At 47.8% G+C, this 23,716-nt stretch overlaps 1 protein-coding gene across 1 annotated transcript; it reads right to left on the bottom strand.

Annotated features, from left to right (window-relative positions):
- Window positions 1–4: 4 nt before the first annotated feature.
- LOC144097612 (uncharacterized) lies at window positions 5–22,680 on the bottom strand. The gene is made up of 16 exons (XM_077630272.1): window positions 22,613–22,680; window positions 21,774–21,902; window positions 19,538–19,770; window positions 18,650–18,732; window positions 18,447–18,555; window positions 17,295–17,456; window positions 16,232–16,342; window positions 14,915–15,038; window positions 13,785–13,913; window positions 13,271–13,497; window positions 12,648–12,745; window positions 9,502–9,610; window positions 8,091–8,240; window positions 5,479–5,592; window positions 3,254–3,392; window positions 5–69 (listed from the first exon to the last, which is right to left on the bottom strand). Exons 1-16 carry the CDS (start codon window positions 22,635–22,637, stop codon window positions 5–7), a joined length of 2,007 nt encoding a protein of 668 aa, XP_077486398.1. The 5' UTR covers window positions 22,638–22,680.
- Between the last annotated feature and the right edge of the window lie 1,036 nt (window positions 22,681–23,716).

The following is a 23,716-nucleotide window of genomic DNA, read 5'->3' as shown; positions in this document are numbered from 1 at the left end:
GTTATCATTTTATTATTTCCCAGCTCGTAGTTTTCACTTGGTCTGCTGCATCTAGCACCCATCTGCTGCCTGCAGCATAAAAAACAAGAACAACAACTGTACTCTTCAAATACCGTGCAACGCAGTGTACAAACTATTACTGGTCTTGATTCCTTTTTTTGCTATGTAGCTACTGAATATGTGTTTGTCACCGATACTTGAATGCAACTCAGATCTGCAGTGACTGCCACATAGAATTCCTTTGTTCTAAAAAGTAGCCCTCTGTTAAAGCAATTCTTGTTACCTAAAAAAAAAAAATGCTAACCACCAGACAAAATTATAAGCTCAGGAATTTTGATGCCTCTGGCTTGTTTGACATAGTCAAACATTACAGTCAAACATTGGAAAGCTGATTTTCTGTTATGATTGGCTGCATTGACCCCTGATATTTCGATTTGTTCGCTATATCTAACGCACATTATCTCCCTGAAAATTGTGTAACAGTATACGAAAGTCGCCCAGTATATCAAACTCCAATTTCTACAGTTTTGTATATATCAAATGGCACTCTTCGATCACTTTTGTGGCGCGGAGACTGGTCAGCTGCGCGGAATCGGGCACCTGCTGGCCGCTCTAGCGCTGTGGAACAGCGCGACGGGGTGATCGTGCGATGTGCTTGAGGGTAGCCTTTGGTTTCTTCTACTCATTTTCCAATCCACAGCGCTGTCACGTTGTGAAGCCAACATAACGAACTAAAAGCCTCGGGGCGGCCCTCGCCTGGCGTGCTTCTCTGCCGAAAGCGTTGCGGAAACCAACTGTATCTTAAAAGGAGGATAGACATCTAAATTTTGGGAGCGTCTTGTTTGTAATGACGCGTAAGACATTATTATACATGGATTAACACCTGGTACTCTCTTACGACCGCTAAATAATTTATAATCTCATTTCTTTGTTGTGCTGTTTCGGTTTCAACAGCCGAATGAGGACTGTGACTTCAACTTGTACTTATAGGTCACATGAGACATGAAAAAAAAACTGCAATATAATCGCTGCTTTCTCATTCGTTGTCGTTCCAGTTCGTGAGGAAGGCTGGCTTCAGCACTGCAGTACATTAAAACGATGAAGCAGCGATTAATACGTAGTAGTGTCTTCCTCATCATTACAGAGAAGAAAACATGCCACCAAAATTAGGTGTCTATACTCCTTTAATTTTAAAAAGTGGCTATTTTATTTATTGTGTATTGGTAACAGGGTTGGGTATCTTTTTAGATAGGCAGTGGCTAGTTCCAAAGCGCCGTCCGCTACGGATTCGATGCGAAGCAGGTTAGGCTTAGCACCTGCGAGCGTTGCGCTGCCAGAACGGCCGCGGACGGCTTGTCGCTGCAAGAAGCGCGTCACTATAGCTTGGATGCCATGTATCCTTGCCTATGGGGAACTTGCGCTGAAGTTTGCGGTGCTGATTGCAGCGCCATAACACACTGCCTAGCGAGAAGAGCAAGCATTTTTGGGTAGTACTCTTTATACTTTTCCGCGCCACCTTGAGGCGCTTATTGGCGTGAGCCTCCGCGTTCTGTCGAAGGCGCACGTGCCGTGCGTCAGCTAACTGGGCTACGCCGAGAGAAGCTAGGCAATGAATGCTGTCAGCCAAACGCGGGTATCTAACCGCGCAGAATGTGTTCACGCGTTTGCAGCGGCCCAAGCGGCTGACCAAAGCAGTTTTGAGTCACTGAATGGAACAATTGCAGTGCAACATTGGCAGCGCAGGTTCCCCATATGTTACAGGTAAGGCTTATATATAATGTCATTTTTTTATAAATCGAATTATTGATCTATCGAACAATTTTGCGATCCCTTTCTAGTGCCATATATCCTTCGAGTTCGTCTGTACCAGTTGGAGTTACTCGCTTCGAAAGCTGGCTATTCCCCGTGGCCACTTGGCGGAAGTTAAAAACCGGCACCGTCCCTGCAACTTTGGTTTCTCTAGAAAATCTGTTTTGCGCTGAGCAGTTTGTGCGCTGCAGCTAGGTGGTGCAACAGTCTGCTAACCTCCTAATTTGGGCCCAGTCAGAGCGCCGAATTTTGACGCTGTTTCTGTTAATTGTTTCGCAACTTCATTACCTTTAAGCTTTTCAGTTCCATATAGTACTACGACACCGCTGTTGACCCCGGACAAAGTGAGCTACAGTGGGACTATTATTTTGCCAAGCTGACGTCGGCACTGCGGAGCTAATGTCCCGCCCTGGAGTGGGAGCTGTATAAGTGCGTTATCTCATGGAAGCATTATGCGATGGCAATACGACTAATGCACTTGGAACGCATCCCGTCGCCTGTTTTCATTTTTTTCATTATCCCGCTCAGATAGGAACGGCAAAGGGAACACCAGTCACAACGAGAGCTGCGATAATTCATGGGCTTGGACACCCCTTATAGCTTCTGCACCAAATAATTTCACATTGCAATAGCACAGAAAAGTTGTGCCCAATGCGTTATCTATTAAGCTCACTTTCTACATTTGTCAGCGTTTTTCTTACCGTACTTAGGCGTGCCATATCCCATGAAAATGCTAAAAAGCGGATGGTTTATAGGGCTTAATGCCACAGAGTGACTCAGGCTATAAGGGACACCGTAGTGGAGGGCTCCGGATAATTTATACCACCTGGAGTTCTTGAACGTGCGTGGACATCGCACAGTACAAGGGTCTCTAGCATTTTGCCTCCATCGAAATGTGACCTCCGCGGCCGGGATCGAACCCGCGTCAGCATAACCACTGGTCCACCGCGGCGGGATGGTAATAAAACGCGGTTAACATTGGCTGAAAAAATAAATATATATAAACTCGCATTGTTTACCTTTCCACAGGACGAAGGAAGGATATCAATATCTGCGCAGAAACTCATCTTAGAAGATATATTGCTGCAGATTTGTCGCAGTGAAGTTTTATCACCGTTGACCTCTGTTTTGATCAGCATTTCGGCATTGAAAAGGAAACGGGATTGTGTGAAGGGCCACCTACTTTGGAATTTCGAGAACGTAAAACTGCACTCCGATAGAACTCGGCCACGTGATCCGGGCTGCCCTTAGAGGGGCACGGCACCACGCAACAAACTCGGGCAGTTCACCAGTACTGGCAACCATGGCTAAGCAACAAGCCTTGACCGTGCACCTAGAAGGACTCCGTCATGTGGCCGTTTCTTTGAACGTGCGTCAAGATCCGAGGTCGTCAGAACGGCCGCAATCGGCTTGCGGCGTCTTCTGGACAGTGCGCGCCACGTACCCGTCGTCCCTAGGAGCGTGCGAAGTGCCTTCAGACGCGCGAAGTGCTGCACGCCGGAGCAGTTGCTCGCCGCCGTGTCCATGTCCGCTCCAAACACAGCCACGCAGGCCCGCTGGTAGCGGCTCAGGAACGTGTCCATCTGGAGCGGGGAAAAGGTGAGCAACATGCGAGAAAACGCGGGACAGCCTTCCTTTATGGTTAATTTTGCTGACAGAAAAAAATGCAGGAGAAATATAGCCTATTTCGCCTTCGAGAGTACAGGTGAAACCATAAAATAAATGCATGGTAGGAAAGAAGCAGCAGATTTGGGATAGCCCTTCCTCTGGAAAACGTTCGAACACGTTAACGATGGGTCTAGGGCATGGGCTGTTTAGCGGCGCTAGCCATTCTTCCTTTACAAACGCGCCACGTCCGTGCATTGTTTAGCCGCTAGCTAAAGCGCACGCCAACGCAAACCATTTGGCACACTGCTATGCCGCCCAGCATCGCGGCTTCCGCACGACGTGGCGAGGGAATCGGCGTTATACACACAAGCCAGCGTGACTAGAAGCTGCTTCTAGTAACGTCGGTTCTAGAGTGAGCCCAGTTCAAAACCGTTCGGGGGAAAAGTTTCGGATTGCTCGGCCGCGCTTCGCCTTGGTTCCCGGACGATGATGTCCGGGACCTGCCGAGAATTGGGGCTGAACGCATTTCACCCTTAACACTTTTTCATACTATGCCTACCGGAAGGGGCGGAACATTCGCCGGTTCTCTTAATACGGTCCGACGCGATCTGAAAGTTACTTGAGGCTTCTTAGCATGCTCCGAGTGAAGTACTCTGTCGCAGTTTATTTCTGCAAGAACGCCGATTCGAATGCAGGAGCTTCGCTAGAACCTGATTCCTCTATTCTGCACCGTTATTTTTTAATTGCTCAGTAACCACGTCATCGGGAAAAGCTTGTATTGGACTCGCTGGGCCAAAACCAAAGCGATCATCTAGGCGTTCGGCTGGCGCTAGCCGGTGCCACGACCTGCGATTGGCCACGCGCTGATTAGTCCCGACGCGGCAGAGGCGCTGGCAGCTGACCTAGGCTAGCCTAAGCTGCAAGGAGATGGCTAGGGTGCCTCAATGTCAGCGGCTCGCCGCTGGCATTGAGGCACCCTAGATATGGCCGGGCACATGGCGCTATCTGACGCCCTCAAGGCGATCTGCGCATGCGTGGTGGCGCCTCCCGGGAGCGGATAATAATAATTGTTTTTTTTTATTATTATCCGCTCCCGGGAGGCGCCACCGCGCATGCGCAGATCGCCTTGAGGGCGTCAGATGGCGCCATGTGCCCGGAATCGCGGATCGCGCTATCTCTCTAGTGACTACTTCCGGTGAGCTCTCCGTGGATAAGTGAGAAGCCTCATCTCCCCATTTCCCGTTGGGGGAGGGGGTGCGGCACACTCCCCTGTTTAGGACCAGGTTAACGTTTGCGTGGCCAGGTCCGAAAATCTCGCCCCAAGAGGAGCTTGGGGAGCACTGTCCGGATGTTGCGCTTGCCAGAGTTAGTGGCCGGACCGCGGTGCACAAAATTTCAAAATGCAAGACGGTGCTAAGAAGCGGACGGAAGATGCGACGGCAGGTTTGACTGGCAGCTGTTGAGCTTAATGACACTGTTTCTATATTGTTTACATCCTGAAACTGCACATTGGCAATGATCAGTTAAGCGGAACTGCACATTAAAATCTTTTAAAAATGCTGGGCTTTGCGACTGAAATGTCCCACGAGGCGGAGTCTTTCCACTTGCACTTGATGCGGCGTAAATTGCTGCAATGTCGTCCGAGTTACACATAAAACACGGCAGTTCATTTACAAGCCTTATTAATGCGACACCATGAGAAAAAAAATTGTCGTCGGTCATAAAATTTTCTCATTGGCTTGAAGGAAGCGACGTCAATGCACATAATTCTCATTAGCTGGAGGGAAGCGATGCCACCAGGCAGGAAGGGATGTCACTTCCGGCAAAGGCATCACCAGATTCTAATGCTATCGCATTGCCAACTCCTAATGCAATTAAATGCACCTGCAGCTCAGCAGTGGTTTCATTGACTTCTGCAGACCCTCGTCATCAGGTACGTAGGGGTCCCCCGTCCCCAGTTCACTTGGCAGTGCTTTTGTCAGGTAAGACGCTTTCGATGGACGCACAACAAATGTATAGTCGGTTAATAGTCACCAGACTGGCCCTTTCAGGAAAGCTCACCTTGATGCGTAGACTCCGCTCATCCTCAAATGCGAGCAAGTGCGATTTGTTGTACGAGTAGGAGGTCATGGAGGACACCTCGACCGATCGAGCGGATTCTTCGGGAGGACAGGCCTTATGTAGGACAGGCAGGTAGGAAGAAAACGCATTGGTTAGATATGGATAGATCGCAATATGTTCTAATTTACGCTGCTACACGCCTCTCTGCAGATATTACATCCGGTGTACCTCGGCGGTATTCTTTACGAATTTTATTGATCATAATTTATGTTAATGATATTGTTCAGAAAGTTTCACACTAAACCCTCTTGTACGCAGACAACTACGTCGTGTCGACGAATACGTCTAATTGTCGGCGAATACGCCTAATTGTCAGCGGATATGATGTTCGCGCTCTTTTTTATATGGTTTAACGTCCCAAAGCAACTCAGGCTGTCAGGGACGCCGTAGTGGAGGGCTCCGGAAATTTCGACCACCTGGGGTTCTTTAACGTGCACTGACATCGCACAGTACACGGGCCTCTAGAATTTCGCCTCCATCGAAATTCGACCGCCGCGGCCGGGATTGAACCCGCGTCTTTCGGGCCAACAGCCGAGCGCCATAGCCACTGAGCCACCGCGGCGGCTGATGTTGGTGCTCTACAACGCAATCTAGACAGCATCCACCAACGGTGCATCACGTGGAAAATGATTCTGAGTTTAAATTAACGCAAATATGCTTGTTTTAAGTGTAAACATAACCCAATGAACTAGCTGTATTGTTTAAATTCTCATTTGGAAAAATCTTTTAAGTACCTCGGTGTGTATTTCAGAGAGGACTTTACAGGGAGAACCCATGTTCAGCATACGTAATATGCAAACCATCCAGAACGCTGAATTTCTTACTGCGAAATTTTCGTAAAACCCCTGCAAATATAAAAAATTGCTATACCTCACAGACATCACAACCATTTTTGAACCTGCCGTTGGAGCGTGGGATTGATGCGTGACTATATTGCCGGATGCTTTAGGACGCGTACAGAACTGTGCAGCCCGCTTTGTCGCCAGTGCGATTTTCGGCACGCCGTTTCAGTAATGAAATAATCTTTTGTTTGGGAACTACTGAATAGTAGACGCCTGCGCAGTAAGGTAGAAATGTTCTGTACCGCATCTATTTCAACAAAACCGGGAATGTTAAAGCTTTCTGTGTTCAGATGCCACATTTTGTATCTGCAAGCTATGATCATGTTTTTAAGGTGCGAGAAACCAGATGAATTAACGCTGCGTCGCTGCAGATCCCCGACAACTGGAAACGTCCCAGCACTTTCCAACAACGTAGCGACAATAAACACATATTTTAAGGCGATTACGTTAAAGGCCCCGTTCACCGGAGAATCCGGTGTCGGCGTGGTGAGCGAAACATCAGGACATGGCTCTGGCAGGTGCTCTCCAGATAGCCACCTATAGGAGGCAGGTGGGCCACCTATAGGTATCGTGACGTTGCGGCATCATCACAACCTGCCCACTGGACAGTGAGCAAACTGCCCACCATGGCAGGTGGCAGTTAAAATAATGATTGGTCGCAACCTGGGCCGCACAAGGCCCACCGCTGGGAGCACCTGCCATCGCAGGGCAGTGGCGCATCGCTTAACCGCTGCACCACTGCGCCAGGCGGGGTATGAGGACTGCCAGGAATCTATGAACGTAGAGAAGAGAACTAACTTCTGCATATGTGGGAATTAACCCATTACGCTATCTCATCATACCCTTAAGACGGAGCTCAAGTGTCCCCTTCATTCGTTTTTTTTTTTGTTCGCTAACGAGATGTTGCGATGACGAGCAGTTGCGAGATGCATGCTTTCGTTCTGGGCCGGATGTAAGACACTGCAGTGACGATGTTCTCGGCTCAATAAAAATTTCAAATAACGTGTGACGTCGACCACCGCGATATGCGCTCCCATTTACTCGCGGCCTCAAAGTCCCATTTAAGCGATTGTGAGTGGCTTCGGATGTTTAGTGCATCGTTATTTCAACGACATGCCGAGAGAGGACGCGCGAACAGTGTTTTTGCTGTCTGTGCGTTGTACCATCAAGGCTATTTAGTTTTTGCACTGTGTCTCCTGTGCACTGTTCATTTCGCAGCAGACAGTCTCGAATTTGTGGGCACGTGCAAGCCTTCACTGAATGGAACGCATTGAGAGCGTTCGATGAGGTACATAGCACTTTCTGTTTCTCAGAAGGTCTGCTTATTAGCAGTCAACGGTATCGATGGCTAAAGAATTTCGCCAGATATATGCAGGTAAAAAGATGCTATAGATTTGCTGCGTTACAGAAGTGGAAGAAGCAGAACCATCATCTGACTCTTCTCCGTAGAGGGAGTGCACAGGTTGTTCTGCGCCCTGTCAAAGCGAGACTGGAGATGGAATTTGACTCATTTTACAGTTTAGACGTAGTAAATGGCTGCTGGAGAGAGTAAAGCAGCTGGTTTACTCCTACCGTGCGGCCTCCAGTGCATACAGCCTGTGTACTTAGCTTTCGCACTGAACGGTATAGAGCTCAGGTGCGCTCGACAAGCGTTTCGTCGAGTTTGGCGTAATATTTAGTGCGTATATATGCCGCCGACCCATGGAGTACCTCGCCGAAGGTGGTCTCGGCCATGCGCTTGCAGCTCTCGCCCGCGCCGTGCAGCCCCCGGTGCAGCCGGTATCGATACACGGCCAGCGTAGTGGAGAAGCACACCCCGCCCTTGGAGGCCAGGACACCGGACAGCTCTAGCAGACGGCTCTGTAAAATACACGTTCGCATTCGGAGTTTCTGCGCACGTTTTGCCTCGTGAGACCACGGGGGGAAGAGAGCTTCGCCAATCGTAGTGTGACCGATCGGCTTTCCGCTGAGAATCTTTGTGACCTCTGAAAAGCATTCAAGGAAAGCAAGTTTTCTGCCTTTGACTAAATTTAACAAGCGTCGCTTAGCAGGTGAAGCCGATGGCTTTCGAGTTCTTCAGTTAGCATGTTTTATTTTGATGTCACTCATCAGTTATTGCACGCGTAACGGCATTGTCTAGATGGCCTAGTTCATACGACTCGTGCGCGGAGCGTAGACATGAAACACACGCACGCCTGTGCGCAAAAATAGAATAGCGCAGGTTTTGATCATTGCTGATAGGTGTGGGGCGCAGTTGAATGCTGTACTAATGGGATCTGTGGTGGCAAAGAGGGATGACGTTTTCATTTTTTAAGAGCAAGGAAGATGTTCGACAGGCGCACACGCACATACGACGAGGGAGCCTTCTGGCCGTTTGAAAATAATACGCTGATGCTTTTTGTACACTATTTTCTGCGTCTTTGCGTAACTAGAATGTCTGCTTTGTCGCAAAGTCAGCTGTAACCGAAGTACGCCCGTAATCTGAGCAATGATGAAAGCTGAGTATACGATGATTTGTTACGTTGACAAATTCGGTGTCCTATACAACGCACAAATAGCTTTGATAATTCGGTCCCTGATGTGCAACTTGAGCAGTAGCTCCCACCCCAGTGTTATCTAATTGCAAATCACAGTATGACTTAGCTTGAAGGAGACGTAAAAGTAGCTGTTTCTAATTATTTGTGCACTTTGCTTGGTGTAATTGCTGCGCGTCATCGCGGGCACAACAATATTAAACGAGCATTAAAAAAAGTTACCAGCAGCTAGACATATATCGTGTGAGTGACAGTAATCTGCTATGGTTTACTTCTGTAACTTCGGAAAGCACACCCTTATTATATTCCTGTGCTACTTGCCATGGAGTGTTTTGTCGTATTTTTTGCTTTTATTTTTTACTTCGCGCCATCAAGGGCCTGGACATGCTTCGATGAGCCGACCGCGTACTCTGAAAACGTCGGTACATTTTTTTGCTGACTGTTTGAATACGGTGGTATAACTTGACTAATTTCTGAGGTACCGACATCGTGGGGTCAGCTGCAGTTTATGGTTATAATCAATGGCCAAAACGGATCAAACGTCCAACCTCATTTGCTTACGTGCGATGCAGGAGAAGCCGCCTTACCATCGCAAGTTTCATCTCCACGTCGGTTGCCGCGGTCATTGTGCCGCGCAGCTTGCAGTCCTTGGTCTCGTTGGAAACTTCGTTGGTGAGAACCAACAGGTCAGAATACCTGACGAGGAGAGAAATTTCGCACCATATTTTACATCAAAAAGCCGTTTAAATTTGAAGTTCGTTCTACTGAACAAAGGGCTCAATATTGGGTTAACTAGACTTCGAAGCGGAACGTTTGATGGCCCGGCAACACAAATGAACCTTGAAAAACCTCTAAAAACAACATAATAAAAAGCATAGCAACGCTCCGAAGGAGAGATATTCAAGTGAGACTTTACTGTCTATAAGTGCTCCGGGAGTCGTCGTAGCTTCGCAGTTTTTTTTTTTTTAAGCATGAAATGCTTTTAGCTCCCGTTGACGCTGCGCCGTGGGTGGCCTTGGCGCCTGGACGGAGGGATAACACGGAGGCGAACCTAAGTGAACTTAGGCGAATCTTTCAGTTCACCACATGGTTATATCTTAGCCCCTGAATGCTGCGCTGCCACAGGAACAGCGCATGCATCCACAACAGCGCATGCGTCAAAAATAGAGGGGCGCACGCGCATTCAATCTATGTAGCATTTGTTTAAGGGGCTTTGAAAAACCTCGGGAAGAGAGTACATTATCTCGCTCAATCACTGCATTGTGCTGCCATGAACACTTCAGCCTAATAAAACTTAGAGAGCACTGCAGAAACTGCATTGGAGAAATGCGAAAGAATTAGTCGACTTTGGCAGCCCTTGTTCATATGACGTCATATGGAGTGCTCTAGAACAATTTGAAAACCTGCATATCATCATATTGGTTTGATCATAGAAGGTTGTGGCCAAGTACTACACCAGGGTGGCCAAATCCTGCTCTGGTGAGCAGCAGTGCACAGCAATGCGTCATCCCGCCAGTAACGAAAGATGAAGTAAAGAAAGCCTTAGAAGCAATGAAAAGGGGAAAAGCAGCTGAGGAGGATCAGGTAACAGCAGATCTGTTGAAGGATGGAGGGGACATCGTGCTAGAAAAACTAGCCACCCTGTATACGCAATGCCTTATGACCTCGACTGTACCAGAAGCTTGGAAGAATGCAAACATTATCTTAATTCATAAGAAGGGAGACGCCAAGGACTTGAAAAATTACAGGCCGATCAGCTTACTATCCGTTGCCTACAAAGTATTTACTAAGGTAATCGCTAATAGAGTGAGGGCCACGTTAGACTTTAATCAACCAAATGATCAGGCAGGCTTTCGTAAAGGATATTCCACAATAGATCATATTCACACTATCAATCAGGTGATAGAGAAATGCGCAGAATATAATCAACCTCTGTATATAGCTTTCATTGATTACGAGAAAGCATTCGACTCAGTGGAAACCTCAGCAGTCATACAGGCATTGCGCAATCAGGGGGTAGAAGAGCCTTATGTCAAAATACTGGAAGATATATATAGCAACTGCACAGCTACTATAGTCCTCCATAAAGTCAGCAATAAAATTCCAATAAGGAAGGGCGTCAGGCAAGGAGACACGATCTCGACAATGCTGTTTACCGCATGTTTACAGGAGGTATTTCGAGGCCTGAATTGGGAACAGTTGGGAATAAGAATAAATGGTGAATACCTAAATAATCTACGATTTGCTGATGACATTGCCTTGCTGAGTCACTCAGGAGGTGAACTGCAAATAATGATCAATGAGTTAGACAGGCAGAGCAGACCGATGGGTCTAAAAATTAACATGCAGAAAACCAAGGTAATGTTCAACAGCCTAGCAAGGGAACAACAGCTCACAATCGGCAGCGAGAGCCTAGAAATTGTGACGGAATACGTCTACTTAGGGCAGGTAGTGACAGCTGATCCGGATCATGAGAGGGAGATAACTAGAAGGATAAGAATGGGGTGGAGCGCATATCGCAAATTCTCGCAGATCATGAGTGGCAGTTTACCAATTTCCCTCAAGAGGAAAGTGTACAACAGCATAATTTTACCGGTACTCACCTACGGGGCAGAAACGTGGAGGCTAACGAAAAGAGTTGAGCTTAAGTTAAGGACAACGCAGCGAGCCATGGAAAGAAAAATGATAGGTGTAACGTTAACAGACCGGAAGCGGGCAGAGTGGGTGAGGGAACAAACACGGGTTAATGACATCCTAGTCGAAATCAAGAGAAAGAAATGGGCTTGGGCAGGGCATGCAATGCGAAGGCAAGATAACCGCTGGTCCTTAAGGGTAACGGAGTGGATTCCAAGAGAAAGTAAGCGGAGCAGGGGGCGGCAGAAGGTTAGGTGGGCGGATGAGATTAAGAAGTTTGCAGGCAAAGGGTGGATGCAGCTGGCAAAGGATAGGGTTAATTGGCGAGACATGGGAGAGGCCTTTGCCCTGCAGTGGGTGTAGTAAGGCTGATGGTGATGATGATGATATCATCATACTTCTCAGACACCGGCATTCAGGGCTCCGTTTTTTTCCTTTACTCTAATAGGTTGTAGGCATGACGTAACACCCCTATGACGACACATGGCATCAGTAATTAGTCCATTATTTGCACTCATTATTTACAATAAACAATCACCACTCTTAAATTAGTTCATTAATTGACGTTATTAATTAGAGTCGTTGATTAGTATTATTAGCGAGGCAGTCAGTTATGGTAATTAATTAATAACTAGTGTTAACGCCCAATGACTCTAACTCGAAATTGTTTAATCACTTTATATACTTCACCAAGCCTCTCTTGCTTCCACGTTTTGCCGACACGTTTGCGGACACTTTTTGCGGCCTTATCCCGGTGCCGACATAGCCTAGTAATGCTTTCGCATTAATACACTTCTGCACGCAGCAGAGAACCTGCAATCGTGCGCTAAAGTTGGCGAGCCCTTTCCGGCGACTTTTTTCACGGTCGCGAAGCTGCTGCTCGAGTCTGGCCGTGCTCTTTCACAGTCGCCCTGTCCTCCGTCTCACGCTCCTGCGTATCTCTGTTCAGAGATGGCTATTGGTCAGATTCTTTCAGACGTCACACGGATGCCGTGGCCGCGGCTAATCTACCGCGTCGCTCCGGCGGGTGAGGAGGTTGTCTGGGCTATAGCACCAAAGATGAGCGTATCAAGATCAAGAAATGAAGCATTGTTCTTACTTGGATAGCTCCTTCAGCCTGCTTTCGTGCTCGAATGCAGAGACCAGAAGAATGAGCACCGGCCTGGGCTCCCGCTCGGTGAACTCGTCGGAAAGCTCCTGGAAGACAATTCCTTAAGTTTCAGTGCTGTCACGTTGTTTCTCACCTGTAAAGTTAGCTATACGGCACAGTTCCTAGCGAGCTGTTGGATGGTTGCTATTTACAGCTCAGTAGGCCGTTCATCGTCGCTGACTGAAGAATACTGGGAATGAGCACGTGGTGCACTCTCTCCCTTCACCTAAGGCGAACAGTTACGCCGCCAACAACTGCTGGGGGTGAAGAGGGCATTACTGCACCCAAACTTTCTGAGCAAAAGCAAATAGGTGTTTAATTTCCGAAATATTTTGAATTCATGCGAAAAAAGAATGAAAATTAAACGTTTTGCCCACTGCTGTAGATACCTTTCTGACGAAAGTGGGGAGCTATAGTAAGATAAATTGGTGTAACAAGCCCTCTCCTTCGTACTCAACCTTGTAAATGCCAAGATGCATACGTTCGTTGGAAACGAGCAAGCCGATTTTGAGGAGCACGGTGCGCACTACTAGTTGCGCACTCGGGAAAAACATTTACGCATATATACTGACTTGGAGGAACTTGTCCAGGTTCTTCACGGGCTCCGTTCTCGCCGGTTCCTTTACCGCCAGCCCACACAGGCCCTCGGTGGACAGCCAGTTGGTGATGAAGGAGATTATTTTCTTCCTCGCAGCTTCGCTGTCCTGAAGATTGTCCAGAACCTTGCCGGCGTCGAGGGACACCACGAAGCACGTCCAGTTGAGCTTCGCATCCAGCAGCTGACTTCGCAGATTCGCCTCTGGGAGCGCAAGAGGAAATTCATCGCCAGTGAGAGGGGCAGCGCTTGTGCAAAATCAGTTAATTAATTCATTTTAATTCAATATGTTATCTCCAACACTGAGTTGCGTCATCGGACGAGAGCACTACAGTATGAAGGCGCTTTATACCCCTTCAAGGCAGCAATGGGCACAAACACATGTGTACTGTAATCTAGTACGTGCTAACACACTTTCAGCAACTTGTTCTGCAGAACAAATGCTGTACTTTAGAGCAGGTACAGCGGCGCTCACATAGTGTGTGGCTTACTGTAGCTGCTTGTCTTGACAATGTTGTTGTACAGGTACTCCACTTCGCCATCCACGAAGATGTCGCAGCGCGAGAACGGGAAGTCGGCTCTGGCCCGGTACGTCGACGAAGGAATGCACACCAACGTACCTGCGCCAGCCGATGAGCAGCAAACTTTTTTAGACTGTTGGCCAAACCTTGGGCATAGGGAAAATGACCAGTGGCTTGTATACCTCGTTGTGGCCTCGCAGGGCCCGGAGTCCGCGAATGATTCTTTTGTCCTGCAAGTCGAAGCACAAAGCGATAACGTTGGCTTGCAGCTTAAACACTAGAGGCGACACCGCAGAGGACAGAAAACAACCGACCGCATCAAATTCAAAATTATAAAAACAAGATTTTTTTCATGGACAAAACGAGAAAGGGGACTGAGACGTCCCCAGTTCTTGAAAGAGTGTTCTAGTCTTGCATTTCATTCCCGCCTGATAGCATCTTATAGCTAATTCATGAAAGGCAAAGTTAACAGCAAAGCAACAGGTAAGCACAACAATGCTGCAGGACTAATCATTTTTCAAGTCAGATTATAAAAAAAAACTATTTGAAGTTCAAAACTGGCCCACGTTACTCAGAAGGCCTCTTGCCAGACACGTGCCCATGTTATGCACAGCGCAGTGCATTGCGACTTTTATACTTCAGCTTCCTTTCTTTATTGCCTGGTGGCACGACGGCTGTTTGCGGGACAAATTTACTGAATACCCAAAAACTGAATCGCTACAGAGCAACTGAATTTCTGATGTCATGTCGTGAAAACGCTCTTCACAGGACAGCCCTGCAGCTTTATGGACAACCTCTCATCTGTGCTGTTTATTAAGCCTTAAAGCCTCGTAATCACAGCCGAAGAATAGACAGATTCGTTTGCCATGATTACAAATTACTCGCGGAGGTATAAAATTTAATACCTAAGGAATAAGCTTTAATAAAGAATCACGGTAACTCAGCGTAATATTTATGATGTGATTTATATCTTAGCTGTCATTAGTCGACGTCGACTTTCTGGCATGGTGTGCACACGGTTGTGCTGCTTGGATAATGCCTACCAAACCTTTAATTTCAGACTGCATAACGCCGATTCACATGCACAAGTGTTTGCTTACCGAGAGCTTTGTCGAGCGCCGCCAGACGCGAGAAGGGCTCGCGGCACGTCCCGCGCGGGTCCTCGTAGTCCACGTTGAAAGCCGCCACGCAACCACGCGGCGAGTACGACAGGTAGGAGCGGGTCTGCACACGCACAAGTCGCGATGTTAAGCGTGCACTAACGACCACCGTATGTAAAAGCTATACACCGATGATAGAGGCAATGCGGATGTTTCAAAAGCCTGCTTATAGAAAAGACAGGAAGGCTTAATTGTTGGCTTTCACAGTGTCTATAATTCATCGTTCTGACTTATACGTGCACACAAATCGCTCGATCGTATGCAGGAGGTGCGGGGTTCGATCCCCAGCACCGCCGGGTACCCACCGGTGATACTATGAGTACAAGTTTTCCCCTGCCTGGTGCTCGGCTTATTTGGGGTGAAATGCTTGGAGAAATAGGCCTTTGACCCCATCTTGAGTAGATCAAAAACACATTGCGCCATGGCGCTCTTTAGCCACAGATGCCATTTCGCCATAAATATCCGTCACAATCACACACGAGTGCTGTGTTTCCCTTGATAGCGCTGCCTCAGTGCCGGTTCTCAACTGAAAGACCGCTGGCTTAAGATTACCTTCGTTAATTAACGGAAAACGCGTGCTTAAAAGATACAGGCGACGGGCATAGACAATGCTTCTCGTTGCATTGCTTGCCTCGAAGGTGCTCTAGGGTTGCGTACGAACGTTCGTGTAATAGCACAAACGCTCGTTTTTATTTGTAGGCTTTCAGTGCCTTTGGGTTGAGTCCTACTGATTTAAAGGTCCTCTACGTTGCCTTATTTGATGACTTCCCTAAAAAAAGACAGAAAATTTTCTGTCGTCACAACATATTTTTTTCAAGTATTTCTGACTGTGAACTTGTAGGGACAACATAAATGTTTGTGATAACAGCAGAATTGTATGTCCATTGTCCTATCCCTTGTCATAGCGACATAACTACAAAAATATTACAGTATTACCTACAGTATCACCTGCAGAAAAATTTGTCGTTACGACAAAACACTGTCATGTTTTGGGCACGATTCTGTTAGATCTTTTTTTTTCCGGCTGGGTTGGGTGTAACTTCGAGCGCAAAACAAGCACGCCGCTGTCATCATTAGAGTTCACAGAACAGCCTTCAAGATCAAGATGTCGCTTGCCCGCGTTTCTCATTTCCAGCTCATTCGAAGCTCGCAGAAAACACCCAATTCTAACGTTAAGCATTGCAAGATTATCGCCCTGCCGAGTGCGCAGTTCATTTTACTACTCGCGGGGTTGACAACGCGTGCCATGCAGCTCACCTTTGTCTCGAGGCTGTACTCGCTTTCGTAAGCCAGCATGATGTTCTGCCTCCTCGAAAGCACAGTCGAGGACACGATGTCGTACTCGAAGTTTCCTTCCCACGTGCACACCTGGAAATGGGCAAACTCCAATGCAGAGTTGAGTACCGCCTCTATCGGCTTAATGCAACCTGGCTAAAGAAGAGGTGTCCGTCCTTTGCTGCTCTTATTCGAGGGTTTTAGAATCACGGGATTGCACGAGCGCAGATGTACCAGGCGTTTCAGGGAGTCTCACCACTAATTTTTTTAAAAAATAGGCTCTTTGAGGTAACAAGACATCTGTGCTGGCGAAGTAAAACCAGTGTTAGCTGAATTTAGAAAGCAGGTGAATCATGTTATCGCTAAACTCGATAACATATTCCTCGATAACTGTATCACTAAACGACATTTAAGACCTAGACTAACGTTATGCATTCAGAAACGGGCCCGCATAAAGACCCCTCGCGAGGAAGCTTCAAAATGACAGCTGGTGGGTCGTCACTACCCACCAAATGGCGTCGCGTGTATAGCTGGCTGGTAGTCGAAGGGACCAGCTGTCGACTTGTTGCGAGGCGCACGGTCTGCCTGCCAGCTAATGCAGTCCGATCCGTCGAGTGAGAGATAGAGATATAGAATTTAGAGGTAGAGGAAAGGCAGGGAGGTTAACCAGAACGGTGTTTCGGTTGGCCACCCTGCTCGGGAGGAAAGGGAAGAGGTTCGTTAAAGGGAAAGAGAGAAAAGAAAATGTGATCTGGAGCAAGCGCACCAAGCAGACGAGCGCTGAAAGTCACAGGCCACCCACCGCAGCAGAGGCCTGCAGACCTTGAGGGTTGCCGACCTCTGCGACCTCGGTACAAAACACCCTTCCTTCACTGCTGCACTCAGGGAAGTCACACAGCGCAGAATATCCATCGTGAAGCAAGGAAGCTTGCCGTTGCGGTTGATAATGTGGGTGATGAAGTGAGACATCCCAACTACTTGGAGTGATGAGGCTGGATGCACCATTAATGGCCCTCCTTGAGCGCAGGGGAGTAAGTGCGAGTACCTGCGCGTAGTTGACCTGCTCCTCCGAGATGCAGCTGTCGTCCAGGTCCGACTGCCTCGGAGGCAGCGAAAACCTGAGCACGGCCAGGTTGGCCACCACGCACACGCTGGCCAGGTTGTGGTGCCGATGCAGGATCTGCTTGGTCAGCTCCGCCGTCTGCCTCTGTGTGGGATATATCGGGAACAAGGTGGTCGCCAGCTGCATCGCACGCATTCTCCGACAGCTGCTGTTTTTACCCTAAACATATGTAGGCGCTTAGTGCCTAATGTAAGCGCCGAACGGACGCAAATGCAAATGCGTTTCTCTTCCTGGCTCTAAAGGCTATGGTATATGGAAGGATGGAATGTACACCTATGGCCCGCGTGGGTCCAGGCTTACTTGAATCACGTCACAGAACAGGAGTGACGTCATTGAGTTTTTGGTTACGATGCACTAGGCCGTAAACTCCGAATTATCTCCCTCATTGAGCGATCTCTCAGAATACCGTAATGTCGCAGAAGTGCTTGCTTGCTGTTGGGCTAGTTGGTTCATCATAAAGTTGAATGGCGCAAGGGAACGAACACAGGAAGACACAGAGACAGAAAGAGCGCCTTTCTGTCTCTGTGTCTTCCTGTGTTAGTTCCCGTGCGCCATTCAACTTTACCATAATGTCGGCTTAGCGCAATGTTAGTCAATAAGTATGTTGAAGCCTGAACTGCTTTAACAGCGTAGACTAGGTTAGAGTCAATTGCTGTTTCTGTAGCTAGTCATTTGTTTTGAGTACAGATGCGAGAATCTGGCAACATAGCGTCCGACGTCGGAATGTACTGGGCTCAGTACGCGGCCATAAAAGCAAGCTTTTGTACACAACTGCCCTGAATGTCCATAAAGCCCCAACAAAGCTTCACAGAGATGTACTGTATGTGTCATACTTAGAGGGAACAACGCAACGCGTGGCCGCCGCGCTTCGCGAAGCCCTGCCGCCGACAGTCCCTACAGCCGGCGGGAATCGGCGGCAGAAGCGCTTGCGCAGTAAGCACAGCCGGCAGCTCTTTCCGCGCATGCGCCTACTGGCGCCTCCCATTCTGGCCGGCTCTCGGCAGCAGCGCTTCGTGAAACGCGGCGGCCGCTCGCTCGTGTGTTCGCTCAAAGTGTGGTGCATGCTGCACATACTATAAAGACGGAGCTGTCGATCATCATGACTCGGCTCGAAGGGACGGTGACTCGGCACGGCTTTGAAGGACCGGTGTGGTGAGTCAGGAACACGATCACGTCCACGTGCCTGCGAGACAAGGAGGAACACTCATACCACTCCCTACCCCCCCACCCCCCCCCCCCCCCCCCTTCTTCCAGGAAATGTTTCGGTAGTCTCTTACGGCGCGATGCGGTTGATGGTCGGTAGATCATCGGTGCGAGGCATCCCCAGGACCACCAATGGTCTCACCGAGGTCATGTTGTTCTGGAATCAGCGAAGCGGACGCCGGTGTGTTGATATCCAGTGCATACTATGGTGATATCAGATTGTTTTTTTTTTTTTTGCAAAGCGTAGCCGACTTGGTGACGCTCAAAAATGCTATTCATACAGTTGCCCGAAATACTGGTGACTCGCTATAGGGGAAATGCTTTGGAGTGATTCATATAAGCGACTTGAACCTTTCAGTTTAGTGCAGCAAAAATAAGCCTTTGTTTAAAGTCAGTTATCTAGCCCCCAATTATATGCAATCAAGAAGCCGTAAGCAGGGGTCTGGTCGTCGAGCTCCAAAACTTCGTATAGCCCAATTATTGTGCTGTCAATAATCGGAAGCTTCCATATTTGGAACCGAAAGAAACTTTCTTCGGAAATGAGTTACAGCCGTCCACGAAGACGCAATATTTTCCAGAAAGGCTGCTGCCGTGCATCTGAAAGGAGCAGTGCCAGCAAAAGCCAGGTAAATAAACTTAGAAAGCTAAGTCGACACGTACCTGCCGCACAGTTTAAGCTGTTTTCTCATTATAAGGTAGTAATTCTCATGCGATTGATAAGCATGCTTGTCATGTTACGATGCTGGCGTTTGGACAACGCACACAGCTCCGTGGAACTTACAAACATTACTGTCTATTTCACAAGCTTCGTAACGGGTAGTGCCGCGCAATAAAAATCTCGGGATTGGTACTGCAAGGTTTCTTGCCAGCGTGCTAAACGGAGCTAGCTAGTATTGGTTAATAATTTTCCGCAGTGCCGAGGTGTCGCATTGCCGCTGTCCGTGCACAAGTCCTCCCCTCACCAGCGCTCGGATGGCCGGCTCGACGCGCTGCAAGGCGCTGAAGTTGAGCGGCAGGAAGGCGACGCCGTGCAACGCGTAGTCTCGGCACCAGGCGGCTGCCGAGCGGGCGAAGCGGCCGGGGAAGAGCCTGTCCCGCGCCCAGGGCACCGTGAAGCCCAGGTCGTCGAAGGCGGCCACCAGCCGCGAGCTCACGTCGCGCTTGCTCAGCTCGGCGAAGTCGTGGAATGAGGCGCCTGCGTGCGGAAAGGAGTAGCCTAACTGCGCGAAGGCGGGGACTTCATTCATAGCATGGGAATCTAGGCGTACATAGCCGATGGGAACGGGGAAAAAAAACCCACAGGACGGTTACGACCGTGTAACGCGATGTTCAGCGATAGCTGTTGTAGGCGTTTAGTTCTGGGGATATATTCCTGGTGCACCGGTTTTAATGGTCAAGTGATGCACCCCTGCACCGGCAGGCGGCTGTTCCAAACAGAGCCGCCCTTAGCCTGTGCGATCCAGGTTGACCGTTACATAAGGTAACGTGACCGTGACACCAGCGCGCCCACTGGTTACGCCGACGGCGACGAGAAAGCCAGGGGCGGGTGCCTAACAGCTATCGGTGCAAAATGACAACAGCTGTTCGACCGTATGGAGGTGACGGAACAAAGCAAGACAGGGAAAGACAAAGAAAACACAAAGACCGGTGCTTGTCCTGCCCTTTCTTTTCTTCCTTGCCGCGTTAGATTTTTGTTTTTCTCGCGCTGTTCCCATCGTTATTAATCCGCGAATCACTTCGTTTAATAAGAAATTTCGCTGAACCGGGAGCTTCAGCCTTTCTTACTCTGTGGGAGAATCGAAGGCTTTCGCTAAGTGATAAAAAGAGAATCAGGTTCTATCGCTTTCCGCGGAAGATTTCAATACGTTTAAATTTGGATTTTTTTAAAGATTAGGATTTGTTGAACTGAGGCGCCTGTGAGCGCCCCAAGATGCAAGTATAAATAAAAGCTGATGTGTTTCCGAAACTCCGCTCCTGGACTCTGCTCGTGCCCAGAGCAAGCTGTCGCGCCTCTCTTCTGCGGTTGCACGCGATGCGACAATACACGAACTGAGAGACAAACAGCTCGCCTGCCTCGCACCCAGCTACTGGCGGTCTATGACTAGCGTAGTGCGGATGCTGCCTACACTACACGACCTGCATTGTGAAAATGCAGAGTTAAATAATTGTCACAGAAAACGTAAAGATTCAGTAATTCGATAAATAGAGGCAGTAGCGCGATTCGGTCTCCTCAGAAACGCACATAAAAACCGTGGGCAATCTTTTATTGCAATTTTTTTTTCGCACAAAGCTACTCACTGAAAGATGTCACCTTTCGATGACAAATGTGGCAGTAAAATGTTTAGTTATTAAAACAAATGCCATGTCTCTCCGTGCATTTATGTGAAAACCACATCACGCTACCGTCTCTGCTTTTAGAAGCACCGAATTTTACGTTTTCTCTGACTTGTATATCACATAGTACATGCTTTGTGCGGCGTCGTTCATTATTCGTTAGCTGTGTGGGCATCCCGCGGCTTATCTATGGCGTGGAAAAGTTTCATCAAATGGATGTCCCCTTGTTAACTAGCGTATGTGTACTATTTGTCTGGCTAATGCTGTGTGGAATGCGTACATCTGCAATTTTGAATAAACTTCGTGTCCGATGTTATGCACAAAAGATACTGATCTAAGGAATACGTTGAAGAAATGAACGAATTTTAAACAATTTTTTACAGTGTAAGGTAAATTCGTTCGGGCTTACGACTCCAATGTAGAACATCTGCGTACCTCACGGTCGTGCCTCAATGCTGTACGAGAACCCCTTGTAATTCGCTTAACCATCACATCTAACAGGTGGCAGATTAAGGCCAGTTCAGCCGAAGTGGGGACTAGTTAGCCCAGCGGAGCACGTAAGGAAAATTGGAATCTACCCTACTTCTAATTCCCAAATAGTGGATTAGAATATGTACCATTAATACCCCTCCAGGGAAATAGAGTTTACTCCACTTTGAGGGGCCCCTATCACTCTATAACTTAGCCCCACGTAATGACACCACCGGCTGAATGGACAATACTTGAAATAAACTATTTTTTTAGTTTGGTGAGTGATTCTCTCATCCTCGTGGTTAATATTATAGCGCTCCAGTTGACTCCGATGTCCGCGTTGTAAAAGGTTCGGCTTCCAAAGACGCCTCACGTGGCAGAGACTCGACGTACCATCCCTGGGCATGACGCGGTCGGTGGTCCGGTCGTAGAAGATGTGCTGGTACACCGTGAGGGTGCACATTCGCTGAGGAAGCTGGATCGGGCTCGGCGGTTTCTCAGACAGGATGCAGATCAGGAAAGCTGAGAACAGTGGAAGGGGTGCAAAACTATATAAGAGAAAAGCGGATTATGATTTTTGTTTTGTTTTGCTAGAATTAATTGGAGTTTGGGGGGGGGGGGGGGGGGGGGGGGTATTTCTGGCACGATGCCTGCAGTGGCAGAAAATGTAACCCAGGAACGGAACACACCAAAAATATGGTATGGCGCAACTCATAAACATGACTCGGTGTCGTCAGAGCCTCGATTCGTAATTCGTCGAAATGCAATGAGTACAAATAAAAAGAAACATAGCGGAAAAGGTATGAAACTGAAGCGTTGGAGGACTGCAATAAATATACATCACACGCACAGCATTAGAGGTATTGATATAAAGTGTATCATAACTGTTAGGTTACGCACTGTAACAGAAAACAGAAGAAATTAGAACACTTTAATTATTAAAGTATCAATATACAAATGAAATAAACACTATTTATTTCGGTTACGAAAGACGAGTATGACTGCGCAGACAGCAACAATAAGGAATTTCCAAGAGTCACAGGCCAACATTACTGCGTTTTTTCAACAGCAAGAAATTCGGTAGCATGCATAGTAACGCTAGTACTTCGCACATAGACCGGTTGAGACTTGTCCCAAGTCTCAGGGAAAAAATAAATGTGTTTTCCACCTGTTCACAAGCGTTATCAACATCTCGAATTTTCAGCCAGTTTTGTTTTTAATTTTTGTCTTACCGCCGTGCGGCGTGTTTTGGCCCATGCGTCCCTCACGACGTGGAGGCGGTGCTCCTGCATACAGGGAAGTCGTAATCACAGGGATACTTGACTAGACGAGAACACGCGTGAGGGCAGGAGCGTTTGATGGAATAACGAGACTCGTGATTTTGCCACGAATTCGCTGCTTGCACCTATTAAATATCTTGTATTTTATGTACTTGACATATTATTTGGCATATATTATGTATTTTTATATAAGGCATACGATATATCCCTGAAGATTAAATAAATGCAACAACTGTTAAAAACAAGCTCTGCTTACCAAACTAGAGCAGGATTTCCATTCCGCCCGTTTCGATCCTTATTTTCAGAAAGTTGTCTTTGGCGTATTCTCTCTTGGATGTTTACATCAAGTCAAATCTGCAACATTTCTTACCACTATGCTCATTATGTACTGCTTATCTGGCAATACTTGTTTACTTCTGACCACTTATATTCACAATGGGTCTTATATCATAATGGGTCTTTGACCCCACCTTGAGTAGTCGAAAATACCTTGTGCCATGGCGCTCTTTCGCCACAGATGCCCTTGCGCCATAAAAATCCATAATCATCATCACTTATATTTATGCAGTTCTTCCTTGCATTGAGGTCGCGACCTCTCTCATGTCGAAGTGCTTTCGTGGGATAGGAGGCCTTGATCTGGTGCCTTTAAGTGTCTTTCGCTTGGTATTTCTTTGGTTCTCAGCGTACTGCGCACCGTAACCCATTCGAAAGAGGTGCCAGAAATAAACACGCAATACCCCAGTCGACAGCAGAACGTTTCAGCCGCTCTACATGCTCTACAATGCAGCATGGTCTCCTACGACTCCCGCCCACAAAAGATAAATATTTTTCTGACACTAATCTAATATTTCAGTTCCTGCTTCAGATGGATATCGGCACCTATAACGGCCAGCGGTCACAAAATACAGCATATCGCGTCAAAGCTTATCGTCTTTAGCCTGGATATCACCGGGAAGTGGATATGCCAATAAATGAAAAAGCCCTTCCGTTTGACGCGAAACAATAATTGGATGCATTACCTTCATGTCCAGGTTGTGGGGTGGCGTGGGCGTTATC

Source organism: Amblyomma americanum, chromosome 7 (assembly GCF_052857255.1).
Source record: "Amblyomma americanum isolate KBUSLIRL-KWMA chromosome 7, ASM5285725v1, whole genome shotgun sequence".
Lineage (NCBI taxonomy): Eukaryota > Metazoa > Arthropoda > Arachnida > Ixodida > Ixodidae > Amblyomma > Amblyomma americanum.
Note: the sequence above shows the minus strand (reverse complement) of the source record. Positions and strands in the feature narration are given on the sequence as shown.

What these genes read in the sequence shown, in the direction of transcription:
- LOC144097612 (XM_077630272.1), bottom strand. Translation starts at nt 22,637, where the DNA reads ATGGGCCAAAACACGCCGCACGGCG. An exon ending in TCGACAGCTCCGTCTTTATA is followed by an intron (nt 17,457 to 18,446) that starts GTATGTGCAGCA and finishes TATCCCACACAG; the next exon opens with AGGCAGACGGCGGAGCTGAC. An exon ending in AGCGGAGTCTACGCATCAAG is followed by an intron (nt 3,393 to 5,478) that starts GTGAGCTTTCCT and finishes TCCCCGCTCCAG; the next exon opens with ATGGACACGTTCCTGAGCCG.